Source organism: Gracilinanus agilis, chromosome 2 (genome assembly GCF_016433145.1).
Source record: "Gracilinanus agilis isolate LMUSP501 chromosome 2, AgileGrace, whole genome shotgun sequence".
Classification (NCBI taxonomy): Eukaryota; Metazoa; Chordata; class Mammalia; order Didelphimorphia; family Didelphidae; genus Gracilinanus; species Gracilinanus agilis.
Window position 1 is genome coordinate 93520337 of NC_058131.1, and position 16886 is coordinate 93537222.

At 36.2% G+C, this 16886-nt stretch overlaps 1 protein-coding gene across 1 annotated transcript in view; it reads right to left on the reverse strand.

The window, feature by feature from the left end:
• The window catches only part of SRBD1 (S1 RNA binding domain 1), a 337404-nt gene that overhangs the window by 230644 nt on the left and 89874 nt on the right, over nucleotides 1-16886 (reverse strand). Inside the window, exons 11-12 of the mRNA XM_044663288.1 lie at nucleotides 16349-16452; nucleotides 2772-2879 (exon numbers count right to left, since the gene is read on the reverse strand). Coding sequence (XP_044519223.1) covers nucleotides 2772-2879; nucleotides 16349-16452 — 212 coding nt within the window. The remainder of the gene's footprint in view (nucleotides 1-2771; nucleotides 2880-16348; nucleotides 16453-16886) is intronic.

Sequence of the window (16886 nt, forward strand, 5' to 3'; positions counted from 1 at the left end):
ATTATGGGTCAAAAAAGAAAATGTGAAATTAAAGAGGCCATAGGGCTTCAGTAAAAAGTGGTAGCCAGAGATCTGCATACATTTTTCAAAATTATGTATCCATGACCTTCTCCCAAACTCCTAGCCCTAGACTCTTCAGAGAAAGGCATCCAAGTGCACCAATGAAATAACACAGACTACTAGATATCCTGCAGTTATTAAAGATTCAGCTGAAACCTCATAGACAAAATGATTCCAAGTCCAAATATTAAAAGTATATATGAGCATGTTCCATGAGAAATAACAAAGAAAAAGTGCAAAAGAAATAATTGGATCTAAAGATAAAGAATCAAAGATAATAGGGCAAAAAGAGCAGTGAGAGTTAGCTAATAGGTATAACACCCCCACTTTCACTTTCATCTTATCTCTCACCTACAACAACTCTTTCTTTTCCCTGTTTAATAATCTTCTGTATTAGATATCATTTATCAACCACAGTGTTTCCAGGCTACTATTTGGAAGGCTATTTTAATGTTTAAAAGCATTTGCTCATCACACCTACTAAGGACTCTCTAAAAAGAATCCGTCCTGTTCAGCAATAATCATCTTCTTTTTCCAAAACTATAATTAAAAAAAAAAAAAACACCCACTTCTCCCACTGTTCCTTTGTATTTCCATTGACTCTCTGCCCTCTGAAAACCATTTCTATCAAACACACTTAGTAAGCCCTCACTTTTACTACTTCTTTTCTTTTTTTTTAAACCCTTAAATTTTGTCTTGGAATCAATATTAAGTATTGGATTCAAGGGGGAAGAGTAGTAAGGTCCAGGCAACTGGGGATAGTGACTTGCCAAAGTTGAACCCAGGACCTCCCATCTTTAGGTCTGGGTCTCTATCCACTGAGTCACCTGGTGACCCAATCTTCTTTTCTTCTTAAAGGAAAAGTTTTCCTTTAAAAGTTTCCTTTTAATCTCTTATAATTAGAGAAATGCAAATCAAAACAACACTGATGTACAACTTCACACCTAGCAGATTGGCTAATATGGAACCAAAGGAAAGTGATAAATGTTGGGAGGGGATGTAGCAAAATTGGGACACTAATATACTGCTGGTGGAGTTGTGAACTAGTCCAACCATTCTCGAGGGCAATTTGGAATTATGCCCAAAGGGCTTTAAAAGACTACCTGTCCTCTGATTCAGTCATACCACTGCTGGGTTTGTACCCCAAAGAGACAATAAGGAAAAAAGCCGTGCTCTTTGTGATGACAAAAAATTGGAAAATGGGGGATGCCCTTTGATTGGGGAATGGCTGAACAAATTGTGGTATATGCTGGTGATGGAATACTATTGTGCTCAAAGGAATAATGAACTGAAGGAATTCCATGTGAACTGGAAAGACCTCCAGGAACTGATGCAGAGCAAAAGGAGAAAAACCAGGAGAACATTGTACACAGAGACTGATAAACTGTGGCACGATTGAACGTAATGGACATTTCCACTAGCAACAATACAATGATCCAGAGAAAGAATTGTAGGAGTAGAAATGCAGAAGAAAAACATTTCCTTGATCACATGGTCTGAAGGGGACTTGACTAGGGATATAGATTCTAAAAGATTATTCTGTTGTAAATATTAATAATATGGAAATAGGTCTAAATCAATGATACATGTAAATTGCTCATTGTCTACAGGAGGGAGGAGGAGGAGGAAGAAAAGAGAGACAGAAAGATATAGAGAAAGGGAGAGGGAGAGAGAAAGGGGGAGGAAGAGGGAAGGAGGGAGGGAGGGAAGGAGAGAGGGAGGGAGGGAGGGAGGGAGGAAGGAAGGAAGGAAGGAAGGAAGGAATCCACATCCAGAGAAAGAACTGTGGAAGCATAAACACAGATGAAAAACACATATTAGCAATCATATGGTTCGATGGGGATATGATTGTGGTTTTGATGTTTTTAAAAGATCACTCTACTGCAAATATGAATAACATGGATATAAGTTTTGAAGAATGATACATATATAACCCAGTGGAAGAAGAAAAGTCAGGGGGGGCTGTGGGGGGAGGGGAGGGAATCTGGGATCATGAATCATGTAATCATGGAAAACTATTCTAAATTTTAAAAAATTAAAAAAATTAATTTTTTTAAAATTAAAAAAAAAAAACAAAATAACATCTCTTTTACTCCCTCCCATTTCCTATCCTTTTTTTAATAATTTTTTTAAAAGGCAGAGAAAATCCTACAACAATAATGCATAGCCAAGCAAAATAAATTCACACACTGACCACATCCCCCAAAAAAAAAAAAAAGTTTCCTTTTAAAACTCATTCTTCAGGGGGCAGCTGGGTAGCTCAGTGGATTGAGAGTCAGGCCTAAAGACGGGAGGTCCTAGGTTCAAATCTGGCCTCAGACACTTCCCAGCTGTGTGACCCTGGGCAAGTCACTTGACCCCCACTGCCTACCCTTACCACTCTTCTGCCTAGGAGCCAATACACAGAAGTTAAGGGTTTAAAAAAACAAAAATAAAAATAAAATAAATAAAACTCATTCTTCAGCTTGGCCATTGAGTACCATTAGATTGGTGCCACAAGACTAGAAATGCACAATTTTAAATGATCAGATATTGCCAATAGTATCTGCATTTCATCTAGCACGAGTAATTTTATAATCCGTTTAGAAGACCTCCAAAAGAGGGGAAAGTGAAATCATATCACAATGTTAATGACTATCAGTTTTTCATATCAAATGACCTATTTCCTAAGCTATATATATATATGAAAATAAAGCATAAATGTTATATACCTGTATTCTCTACAGAGGAGAGGATAAATGAGGCGTTTGTAGGAATCCTCTACTGAATCATGTAAGATCTTCATTAATTCTGGCCTTGCAAATCGTGAAGGTCTCCACCTATAGAAGAGAAGAAACAGTGCTAAAATCATATAATATAAGCAAGAATATGAAATGATCAGGAAAAGCACACTAAAAAAAGAAATCCTCTTTCAAAGGGAAAGCTTAATAAACCTTAAATAACTACAAAAGAGGAATGAGAGAGGAAATCTGATACAGAATTATAGGCAGATGCTATTAAATATATTTTTAAAATACTTATGCCACATATTCTCAGTAATTGAGGAATGAACGCAAACATGACAATTCTCCACAATATAATTTGGCATTGTTCTAAAAATGCTACCATAAGAGTAAGAGAACAAAAAATAAGAATAAATAGAATAAATGATCCCTACTGATTTGATTGTTTACTTAGATATCAAAGAGAATCAGAAAAAAAAAACTGAATCAATAGTTCCAGTAAAGTATCAGCATACAAAATAAGTCCACAAAAATAACACGTATAAACTTAAAAAAAAAAAACCAAGGATGAAATGACATAAAAAGATATCCTATTTCAAATAACCACAAGATATAGAGTCAGCTGACACTACCAAATACAATACAAAATACTTCTTATAAAAATAGAGTAAGATTTAAATAACTGGAGATTTCTTCCTAAGATATCAACAATCAAAGGTCACAGAGGGAATAGTTTTGCTCATCACTGCCTTGGGAAATACAAGAAAAAGAACAGTGAGAAAGGAAACCAATGAGAAGTAGAAATAAGTTTCTGAATCCAATCTAATCTAATTCTAATGGAAAAAAAAATGTGCAAAACTGGGGAGACTGAAAAATAAGTCACACCAAGGAGGAAAGTGAAAGCTTAGGAAAACAAGTCTACACTCTGAGGGCTCAGTGGGAAAAGTCAGAGATAAATGAAAAGGTAATGAATGTTAGGGGAAGGACCACTCGAATGAATGAAGGCAAAAGCTAGTACCAATCACTGGAGATTCAAATAAATCAAGAATGTTTAAGTAACTTAAATTCTGATTGAGATTTTAATACATATACAGAAGAACATACAAAAAGGAATGTTTAGAGGAAAAGTGTTAGGAAATGTTTGGAGTTTGAGCAACTCACTGAGATGATCTTTCTTGGAATATAATGTGTAGTTAGAATGTTCTACACCAGGACTACATTCCCCAGAATTCCTTTAGTATTACCCAGCATGCTTTTCCTTTCACCCACCTTTGGCACTTGCATGTTTGTATATAATTATGTATAATTCCATTTCTCTCTCTCCTCCCCCCTACCCCAAGCACGGCTGGATTAGCAGCACCCTTTCTACTCCAGCTTTTTATTTTAGTTATTATTAATAAATCTTGTTAAATATAAATATTGAAGATATTGTATGTTAATTTTAAACCTTACAAATTTGGTATACCACTTCGGGATAGAATTTTAAGCCTTAGAGAAAAGAATAGAGAACAGATAATTCTGCAAGCCACATTTTCTCCACCTGCTGCTGCTCCACCTGCTACTGCTGCTGTTGTTGCCGCCACCCACCAGAAGAGTCTTGGAGCAGTTTCTCCTCATCCTGCATGCTCTCAAAGAACTGCTCCGCTGCCACCTCCCACTATTTCTGAGTCCAGTCTCAGGACATGACGTATATATTTCCCCTAGCTTTGTGGCTGGTACTGCCTCCAGTTGGGGCTATACCCGAACTTTTCTCCCCCAACCTGGGTTTCTAGCCTGTCCTAGTCCCTTTTCGGCAGGGGAACACAATGTGGAACAGAAAAAACTGTGCTACTCAGTTCCACCCCCTTCTGGTTTTCAAGCAGATTTTTTTAAAAAGCTGACTTTGGGGTCCTACCGAAGGATGCTACTGAAGGTTTTTTTCACAGGGAGGGCAGATAACACAAATCAGTGGATTTGAAGTCAGAGTTTTGAGAAATAAGCCTATGATTTTTTTTCCTTTTTTTTTCTCCTGACCCAAAACATCAGGGGTAGTCTGTATTTCATATTCAAATACCCTTTTGTTTTTTTGTTTTTTTTTCCTTCAAGTTAGGATCTTTTTATTTATTCTATATAAAATGCATTCAGCTTTTTTTTGAAGAATAATATTGTTATAAAGCATGTTTGAAAACCTGAAAAAACAGTTTGAGTTGCAAAAGTAATTACTAATGGAGTTTGGCTCTTTAATTCTTTTACTGGGAATTTTTATTTTCACTGGAGATTTCCCATTTTATTTACTTCTCCTCAAGAAAATGCAGGAACGAGCTAGGCTGCTTGAATTACAGACCAAACTGGAATATTTTTACAAAGTTTTGGAAATCTTAAAAATTCTCAACATACAGAATGGAAATTCTGCCCAATGTGTGTATGAGGAACCCCAGAGCTGTGATAAAAGATACACGTTGGATGATAAATACTGGGGAGGGGAAGGAATCTTGAAAAGATCTGAAAGTTTATTAATGTTAACAAAATTTTTGAGTTTTATTTCCCAAGAATAATAGTGAAGATGTCTATTAGAATTGGAAAAAAGGGCTCTTGAATTCACTGCCTGTGCCCTGTCATTGCTTATTGTATTTTGCTGATTGTTTTAAGATTTAATTTTCTTTTTAAGTTCATATATTAATCTAATCAATATCTTTCTAATACACTGAAATCATTTTAAGGTACTGTGGTATGTTGTGCTTTTATATTGTCTTCATTTGTATTTCCACTAAAATGATCTATATTTTTGGTGATGTTTTAGACCCGAAAGATTTTCATTAGCAGTATAGAAGTTTGTGTTCTCTTCTAGGCTCTTCTGACAAATTTTGAAATGACAACAGTAAAAGACTTTCTTAAAAATATCTTTGCCAAGGTTGAAAGATTTGTTACATCTGTAGAACTTGTGACAAGTATCTATCAGTTCATAGATTTTTTTTTTAGTTGTCATACTATATAGGCTATATAAAGACGCATGTGAATCCTATAAAATAGTGGTTTTGTTTGCTATTGTCATTAACTGGGCTATTGTGAATTTTGGTATTTTTTTTAATATGCATTACCTGTTGTACTACTATTTTAAAAAGCTGTTACTTTGTGAAAATTTGTTGCACTCACACAGTGGTTCATGGCCAAGTTAAAAAGGAAATGGACCTCATTTTTGGGTGGGAAACCTTTGTATTCTACCTTTCCTTGGCTGAAACAGTGTGTCACTGATTTTAAGCTATATATTTTTTATTTTTAAAACATTTTTATTATTGTTTTTTGTCCTACATGTGCAATACAATGTATGAGTTTTATTTTTTCTCTCCTTTTTTGGACTTAAAGCACATGTTATCAGTATTAAAAAGTTTTGGTTTTTTTTTTTTATTTTGTACCAGGGTAATTTTTAAAATGTCCATTAACCCTAATGTCAAAGCATACCCAAAAAATCTTTAAACCAGTGATGGGCAAACTACAGCCCGCAGGTCAGATGCAGCCACCTGAAATGTTTTATCTGACAGTGTGACATTATTCCTAATCTGACGAATACAATGAGTAGGATACAGTACAATGAAATTTCAAAAGAGTTGCCTTAGAAACAGACTGACAGATGAGCATCCTTTCCTTTGGCCCCCTCTTTAAAACATTTGCCCATCACTGCTTTAGACTATAGAAATAATGCCATTGATTGTTTAAAAAAAAAACTATGGAACTTTGCTTAATTATTCTGTCTGATTCCAGAAGGGAATATAAAAAGAGCCACTGCACAGAGCCAAAAAAGCACAAAGCTAATCTGCATAGTGCCTATTGAGCACAAGGTCAAAGAGACCAACCAATCCCACTGGGATTGATGAAATTTTGAGCCAAGACAAGGGGACTTAAACTTGTTTGGGGTTTAAGGTTGCAGCTGTTTTGACATGTCAGAGGCTGGTATTCCCTGAGCCACATTCTCCAAAGCACCTCACTTTGGCTGCCATCCTGGCTCTAGTATCCCTGTGAGATAAGGTCAAATCAGACCAGGAAATGCTATTTCCCATTTGCTGCTAAAATCTAGTTCCTTTCCTGTCTTTCAGAGTGTGACAAACTTTCTGTAGTCCTGAACTGCCTGGGTAAGTGTATAATTACATGAATCACATTAATGGCCCCCTGACTCAAAGACCTGTTATAGGTTTATTTTTCTTTACTTAGATTTTTTTAGACATAAGACTTTGATATTTTATATTTCAAACACAAGATATTTTTTCTCTATTTGGATTTTTTGTTGTTTTTTATTTCTTTTGCCAATTGTTTCATATACCTCATAACTCAGCCATGCATCCTATAAGTGTAAAAATTAATGGTTTGGTTAAATTTATTAAAAACATAACTCTTTTATTTATAAAAGAGGTGGAAAGAGTGAAAATAGAGAAATACAAAAGGATAGAGAAGACATTAACCTATCTAACTAAATATTGTTCCAGTGCTTGGCTAAGCCAGGATTTGTTCATCTTCAAACAGAATTAAAGTATCTCCAGAAGACAGAAAGGGAAAACCAGCTATCCAATCAATGACTGGAGTTGAAGGTGACTCGTGAGGCTGACTTTCTTCTTTGAGCCAAACTTCTTCTTGAAGCCGACTTCCTTCTTGGAGTGACTCTCTTCTTGGAGTTCACTCTCCACTAGATTCAACTTCACAAGACAGCCTTTAGCCCAAGGATTTCATGGCTTTTATGGTGGTTTACTGTTCCTGCCCCTTTTCACAGGGGTCAAAGTTTCCAAATTGTCCAGCAGTGTCTGTGGGAACTAGTTCTCATATTCTGGAGGGGTGAATACTCGTCAAAAGGGTTCGCACTTTCTGAGGGTGTGAACAAGTTTCTGACTGTTTCAGTTAGGAAAAAAAAATGGAACTCTCCAAGTATCTTACTGGCTTCTCACTTAGCACTAGGTATGATGTGAATTCACTAAGTGGTTTGTGAGTTCTTCCATCTAGTTCAAGCTTATGTTGATTCAAAGTTATTGTTAACCAAAGTATTAACTCTAACTAGTCAAAGAGAATAAGGATTCCCTTTCACAAGTGTAAACTCAAAGAGAACAAAGAATTCCCTTTTTACAACCCCGGAGTGATACCTGTGTTTGTCATTACCCTCCTCAGGGGGTACTATGTTATTATTGGGAACTTCTGATTTGAATTTGAGCCTAATTTAGAACAAAAGACTACCTCCCAGAGTCCAGGAAGTGAACTTTTTGGAGAAGGCACCATGGAGATACCTGCAGAGACTGCACACTGCACCAGAAGATCCAGAGTGAACTTTGGGATGTGCTAAATTGAACTGGGGGGTGGGGGGGGGGTTGAATGCATTTATTTTGAACGTATACTCTTATGCCAAAGGGGACTGCCCTCAAATTGGCTTTTTGTCATTGTAGCAATCATTGGTTTTGTTCTTTTTCTCTTTTGTTTCCCTTTTCTCCCCAAATTATTGTAAATTATAAGTTGATTATGTTTCCATGATCTCTTTGGGGAGACTGGTCTCCCAAAGGATCATGGGAGGAATGTGTAGTTAGAATGTTCTACCACAGAACTACGTTCCCCAGAATTCCTTTAGTATAACCCAGCATCCTTTTCCTTTCATCCACCTTGCATGCTTGCATGTTTATACATAGTTTGTGTAACTCCGCCTCTCTCTCTCACTCTTTTCCCTAGCAGCTGGGTTAGCACTCTTTCTACTCTAGCTTTTTATTTTAGTTATTTTTAATAAATCTTGTTAAATATAAATCTTGGAGATATTGTATATTAATTTTAAATCTTACAAATATAAGCTTGAAATCCGGATGAGAACATGGTAGTTTGAAGATGACAGGGAAGTAGCATAGTTGGCCTAAGCTAAAAATAATTATGGTTCACCAATTAGAAATCAGGGGGTCCAGGGAGAGGGCAGGGCATATAGTGCTAGAAGTAGAGGGCTAAGCACAATGCCCAATAAAAAGGATCCACTAATCAAGTTGCTAGCTCAAGGCTATGAGAACAGAAATAACTACACTAGGAGATAAGATCCATATTTAAACCCCTCAAAGAAATGGAAATCACAAGAGGCAGGGCTAATTAAGCATTCAGAAGCACATCTAGGAAGGCCTGGCAAGAAAACAAACCATTTTGATTTTATCTTAGTAAATGAAGTCAGATGTTGGTCTATACCTAGTTTCTGCCAAATTAGCTTCTGGTTGTCCTCGTAATTTTTAGCAAATAATGATTTCTATCCCCAAAACTTAGATCTATGACTTTGTCAAATATAAGGTTGCTATAATCTTTTACTGATGTTTGTTTTGTTTGTTCTGTTCCAATGATCTTTTCTATTTCTTAGCCTATACCAGAGTTTTTATAATTACTGCTATATAATATAATTTAAAATCTGGTACTGCTAGATCTTCCTTTATGGTTTTTTCCATTAATTCTTTTTACAGTCTTGATCTTTTGTTCTTCCAAATGAATTTCATTATTTTTTCTAACTCAATAAAATTAAATTTTAAAAAATTTTAAACACCATTCCCAAAGATCAAAATGGATATATGATCTAGAATTAAAATGAGATGTAAATAAATTAGAAGAACAGAGAACATATTACCTATCAGATTTATGGATGGGAAAGAAATTAATCAACAAAAATGGACATTATTGTGAGATGTAAAAATAGATAATTTTGAGTACATTAATCTGAAAAGTTTTTGTGCAAATAAAACAAATGCTGCCAAAATTAGAAGGAAAGGAGAAAATTGAGGGAAAACTTTTACAGACAGCCTCTCAGATAAAAGTCTCATATCTTTGTCAAATTTAAAAGAATCAAAGTCATCTCCAATTGATAAATAGGTAAAAGATATGAAGACAATTTTTGGATGACAAAATCAAAGCCTTGTACAAGTATATGAAAAAATGTTCTAAATCACTACAGATTAGAGAAATGTAAACCAAAACAATTCTGAGATGTCATCTCACACCCATCAGATTGGTTAAGATGACAAATGCTGGAGAGGATATGAGAAAATTAGAACATGGCGCTGTGAAGTGATCCAACCATTTTAGAGAAATTTGGAATTATACCAAGAGTTCTAAAAACATGTTTACCCTTAGACCCAGCAAGACTACTGCTCAGTCTGTTTCCCAAGGAGATCAGGGGAAAAGAGAGTAAAAACCATACTTTACAAAATATTTATAATAGCTCTCTTTGTGTGGCAAAGAACTAGAAACTAAAGGATTGCAGATCAATTGGGGTATGGCTAGGGGGCAGCTGGGTGGCTCAGTGGATTGAGAGTCATGCCTAGAGACAGGAGGTCCTAGGTTCAAATTTGGCCTCAGACGCTTCCTAGTTGTGTGACCCTGGGTAAATCACTTAACCCCCATTACCTAGCCCATACTGCTCTTCTGCCTTAGAACCAATACTGAGTATTGATTCTAAAACGGAAGGTAAGGGTTTAAAAAAATGGGGGCATGGCTAAACAAATTATGGTATAAGATTATGATGCAATATTACTGCCCCATAAGAAGCAATGAGTAAGTTAATTTTTTAAAAACTTGGAAAGAACTACCTGGGATAATTAGCAGTGAAATAAGTAGAAGCAAGAGAATGTTATACACACCTACAAAATTAATACTGGAAGAATAAATCATGAATGTTACCTCCAAAGAGTGAACTGAAAGGTGAAAACATGAAAAACTTAATGTGTATGAACATGTCAGTCTTCCAAACAATACCATCTGTGATGTAGGGAGGTTAAGGAGAGGATGGGGAAGGTTGTGGATGGGATTAATTATGTAGATACGAAGAAAAATAACCTAAACGTTAAGAGACTTGTGACTTCATTTATGTATCATCTTTTTCTTTGTATATGTAAATGCTTGGTTTTTTTTTCAGTTTTGTAAAATTTGGAATAAGATATCAATAATAATAGTTTTAAGCACTAAAAAAAAAGGTATAAACCAATACAATCTCCAATATCTGAAAGGGGATTATTAAGACCATAGTAAAAATAAAATTAAAACAAAACAAAGCACTCAAAATAAAGGAGAAAAATACAATACAAGGAGAAAGAATGAAATGGGCCAATTCAAAAACACACTTGTGGAAATTGAGGAAATTTAAAGAGAAGCCATTATTTGAAAGTAGGGCCTAGAACTAGTTATCCCAGCCAGCATAGTAACAAGAGTGACACCTAAACAACAAGACCAAAGAGGACCTATATAATCTATTTACAAGTACCAGAGGAGAAGGAGTCTGGCACTACTACAAGTCTCAATCTAAGAACCAAAGCTACAAATATAAGTTAACATAAGAAAACACTTGGTGGGGGGAGGGAGCTTATCAGCAGTCCAGGTTCCCCTTTGGGGTGGGACAGTTGAAGGATAACAGAATGAGAACACCCAGAGACACTGTATCTTGCAGTGGCTGATCTGAAGTGCCACCTGCTGATTTTAATCTTTATATCATTTTTCTCAAGATAGCATTAATGTTGGCATGAATTCCATTCCCACCATACATCTTATCTTTGAAGACAATGTGTTAGGTGTTTTTGACGTATCTCTTGGGCCACTGTGGTGAGAAAGTACAGGTTTTTTCACGGGAGACAATTTCTCCATATTTCATTCATTGTTCTTTTATGTTAAAAGTACTGTACCGAATCGGGTCTGAGAGGGGGGAAACTTAGAGACTGTTCTGGCCTGTTTTTATAGGCACCTGTGTATGGGAATCTGAGCTAAAAACTCTAACTCACTATTATGCTGGTTTGTTGTGAAGCGACTTCAGTGGAAATTTCTGTATTACTGCATGTAAGGGTGGGAATTTCCTAGGAGTTATAGGGGGCTTGTGGTGGGCTCTGCTATTATCCTATATTGTTTTTCTGTGTTTCCCAGGGGCTGAATAAGGATATTGATTACAATAATTTCAGTGAAGGGGAATGTTAGTGAGAAAAGAGTCACATAGGGGAAACTGAGTGGAATAACCATCCTTCTGACACCTGCCGTGGGGGTTTTCATAGCTGGTGACGAGCTGTGTTAAATGTCATGGGCTTTGACAGCTTCCCGCAAACATTGAACAGCACAAAAAAACAAAAAACTAGAGATTAAAAGAAGCCCAAGCGAGAAACTCAAAAGTACTCTACAACAAATACAAGCAAATGCTAAAAGTAAAAAAAAAAAATGGCTTGGCAAAAAAAGAAAACTAAATGAAATTAAGCAAAAGATAAAATTAGAGCTCTTACAAGAAAGCAATTATAAAAAGAATACCTTGGAAGAAAGGGGTAAACCAAATCAACAAACATATCTTAAGCTACTATTATTATATGCTGGTCAACATAGTACCCACTATGTGTCAAGGCTTAGAGTACCCACTATGTGCTGAGAACTCAGGATACAAAGGTAAAAGCATCTCAAGATCACAGTGTAATTGAAGGTGACAAAAGGAAAACAACTATATAAAAAACAAGCTATAGATCAGATTAAGTGGAGAAAAACAATAGGAGGATGACACTAGAGTTACAAACAATCTTCTCATAGATGGTAGGATTTTAGCTAGGACTTCAAGGAAGCCAGGGAAAACAAGAGGAGGAGATTAGGAAAAAAATATTCTAGGCATTAGGGACTGCTGTGGAAAATACCTAATGTATAGATGAATCTTGTTCAAAGGACAGTAAGGAAGTCAATGTCATTGAATCCAAGAGTAAATGGGAGATGAGAAACGTATAAAAAAAGCGAAAAGGTTGGAGGGTACCAGGATTGTAAAGGGTTTTGAATTACTAAGAAAAGATTTTATATTTGATCGTGTAATTGACAAAAAGCAACAGGAGTTTTGTGGTTAACACTAGAGATAAAAAGAAAAACAAAAACCAGATGCTGTTGACAAGGCAACTTACCCAATATTAAACTTTCTGAAAGTGGACTAGATCAATCAAAATGCAACAACTCCATGAGATCACAAAGAATTATTAAAATAAAGTTAAGATACAGAAAAATAGGAGAAAATATAAAGTATTTGCAATTTTTAAAGTAATCTAGGAAATAAGCAAAGGAAAAATAATTTTTAAGAGTCAATAAAGTCCTAAAAACCATGACCAAACAAAAATACTATTCACCATATATCAAGAAATCATAAAGAAAAAAGAAGCAATAGTCAAGATGGTGGAGAGGCAACAATTGCACTTTAGCTCCTTCACATCGTACCCACAATGATATATTTAGAGCTACAGAGCATATTCTAATTGGGAAAAAGGCACAGTGAGTCATTTTTCCAATCGAGGGCAACTTAGGAAGATAAACTGAAAAATGTGAGGACATTGGGATGGGGGTTGGGGATGGGGGTTGGCCAGGAGCCCAGTAGCAGCAGTATACAAGTGGGGGCAGCACCAGCAGGGAGCAGGCCAGGGCCCAGGAACAGTAAGGGGATGAATATCTAGAGAGAAAGAGATACTAGGGGATCCCTGTACTAAAACTGAGAGCACAAACAAGTACCAAAAGGGCAGCTGGGTAGCTCAGAGGACTGAGAGTCAGGCCTAGAGACAGGAGGTCCTAGGTTCAAATCTGGCCTCAGACACTTCCCAGCTCTGTGACCCTGGGCAAGTCACTTGACCCCCATTGCTTACCCTTACCACTCTTCTGCCTTGGAGTCAATACACAGTATTGACTCAAAGATGAAAGGTAAGGGTTTAAAAAAAATTTTTTTTAAAGAAGAAGAAACAAGTGCCATATGGCAGCTCAATAATCTACTACCCAGTTCTGAGTTACAATTCCAGAGTGGGGAGGAACAGTGGTGATCACAGTCCGTAGGGAGCAGATCCCCTGCACATAAGAAGCAAAGAACAAGATCCAAAAACATAACTTTGTGGTTCTAAGCCCAAAAATAGAGTGGGGTCTCTGATCTAATCTTCAATGCCACACATGGGCCTGTAGTGGAATAAACTAGGGTACCCAGAAAGGTTATGATAGGAAGAATTATAGGGATAGTGGTGGGTGGAGGCATAGAGTAAATGACTGACAAACTCTTCCCAGAAACAAAGGTAGTACTGATTTGACTACTGTGCCCAACAGACATTAATCAATTAGATTTATTTACATTCTTGCCATGCTATGTTATACTTCTGGACTAGATGTTCTCTCCCTATTTTTTTTTTAACCCTTACCTTCAGTCTTAGAATCAATACTGTGTATTGGTAGCTAGGAAGTATCTGAAGTCACATTTGAATCCAGGTTGTCCTATCTCTAAGCCTGATTTTCAATCCACTGAGCCACTAAGCTGCCCTCCTCAGCCCTTTTTGACATTGCACCGGATTCTTATGCTTAGTCCCCCTTCCCCCAGATCTTGGAGACTAAGTTCTAGATCTTCCAAGACCAATCTTCCCAAACTTTGGTATCTCATCACTGAATGCTTGAGACCTTAGATAATAGTATGGCTGTACCCAGACTCATCTGCTTCCAGTCCTTTCCAAGATCCATGATGTAGGTTTCCAAATTCCCTGGTGTTTTCTCAAGGGAATTCTGCTCTTGCACCTTCCAGATATAGAATCTTACAGATTACACATGGTTCTAGTAATACTGGGTGGATTCGAGATTATTTGACTTAGCTGATGGTTCCTTTTCCTCCTAGGTTGAAAGAAATCACCTAATTTCTCAGTGTTTTGCTTGATCATTTTTCAATCTAGTGTAGTTTAGTTTTTAGATTCTTCCTGGAACAGGGATGAGGGAAGCCATCTTGGCCAGAAGTTAATTACATAGTTTTGAGAAAAAAAAATCAATGGGGAAGGGAAGTGTAGGAGATGGGCAGCTAGGTGGCTCAGTGGAGAAGGTTCAAATATGGCCTCAAACACTACCTATTTGTATGATCTTAGGTAAGTCACTTAACCCCCATTGCCTAGTCCTTATGGCTCTTCAGCCTTGAAACCAATATACAGTATTGATTCTAAGATGGAAAGTAAAAGTTTCAAAATAAAAAATATATGTTGGTTAGGGAGTCATCTGTGCATTCTACATAAGTCTCTTCAGACAATTCCCGTTTTTCTTCCTTAAAATCAGTTTCTCTTTTTACTGTCAGAATTTTATTCTTTAACTTCTTACAGGCTTGTCCTGGTAAACTCCCATTAGAGAATATAATCCATCCTTCACCTCAACATTTAAAAAATTATTTTCTTCAAATACAGAGTGCTGATCTTCCTGTCTTTACAGATCTTCTTTACACAAGCTTTAGGGAAGAATGAGCCTGCAATAGTTTTTTCATTTCCATCAGGACCTGGTGAGAAGCAGATCCAGAACAGAATTTCCCCACATAAATTCTTTCAAATTATTAAGAAATATTATCATTAAGTCAAAAAATAATCTTTGATAATTTTGGCAGAGGTCCACATGATGCTGCTATTCCTCCTCTTTCCTGCTATTTTAGTCTAAGACACTAATCATACTTTCTTCCCTTAGGAATCTTGATGTTATAATCCAACTAGTTCTATGTGTGCTCATCCTTAAATTCCTTTGCCCTTTGTTCTATCACAACTCATCCCTTTCTAAATGTCAAACATGGATTCATAGCCACCTTTTCTGATCATATTTGTATAGTGCTTCAATTTCACAGGAACAGCTGGTCCTTCTTGGCAAAATCAACCCCAAACAGTATAAAAACAGCAATGCCTGTTAGAGGCACAGGAATTCGGTTCAAATAATACCTCTAATAATTATAGCCTGTGTGACTTTAAGCAAGTCACTTAGCCTGTCCAGCCTGTTTTCTCATCTGTAAAAGAAAAGTTTTGGATAAGATTGTCTCTAAGGTCCTCTCTGGTTCTAGATCTTTGTGCTCTTTCAAATCTCTCCTAGGAGCTACCCCCTAAGACCATTCCCTCATCTTAATCTAACTTTCAATCTTTCTTTATCCAATGACTCCTTCCCTGCTACCTACCAACATGATCAGATCTCTCAATTCTTAAAATTAGAGGCAGCTAGGTGGCTCAATTGAAAGAGATCCAGGTCTAAAGATAGGAGGTCCTGGGTTCAAATCTGGACTTAGATCTGCCCTCACTGTGTTACCCTGGGCAAGTTACTTAACCCCAACTGCCTAGCCCTTTCCATTCTTCTATCTTGGAACCAATACTCTACAATGATTCTAAGACAGAAAGAAAGGATTTTTTTTTAATCCTCGCTTGTCACTATTTTCCCCTCAAACTAGTTTTCTACATGGCTTTTGCCTCTTTTATATCCAAACTCCAGAAAAAGCTGCCTTAAGGTTTAACAATTATATGAGTATAACTTAATAAACAGTGCAAACCTGCCTCCCTCCTGTATTATACCTTAAAAGATTAACACACTACATGCATACACAAATAAAAGATAGTGCTATTATTAGGTTAGAAGTCTTTCCTTAAAGAAAATGATCAAAACACATATAAATATTCAAAAGTTCCTCATTATAAAACATTAAAAAAATTACAATGAATCATTCAAATACATTACATAGCTTTAAAATTTTGGTTCAACCAATACCTTAAAGCATTAATATCCTCCAGGTATTTCAGAGTATAGAGCTGAAAATGAAAGGGAGTGAGAATGTTGCAAAAAATCTTTAGACAGACCTGTTCTGGACACACCAGCTACAAAATTCATTCTTCACACCATCAGGAATGTTAACCTTCACTGTCAGGATCTTCAAATTTTCCCCTCGGTTAATGGCCAAAATCTAAGTGCAAACATAAATGGCAAAGACAGATGTCATATAAAATATATAAAGGATAAACTTATTAAGTAAACATTTATGAAAGAGTATCAGTCTGACATTCTGATACAAAGCAGATCAATCATTTGGAAAGTAGTTTACTAAGTTCTAGCCCTTTTCCCAAAAAACTATCTCAGTATTCAATCAACAAGCATTATTATATGAACTGATGACTAAAGTCATACCATGCCTCTTACAGTTAGCAATTTTGGTTAAACTTAATAGTTAGCTCATGATAAAGTCACATGAATAGAGACTGAATTTGCTGAATAATGAATAAAATGCTCTTAATCTATATCTCACTCATTTAAATTTATAACAAAATCCAAATTGGTTATTAGCAATAACAAAGTCTAAAATGAAGCTTATCTTTTCCTAAACTATGAGAAAAAGTGTAT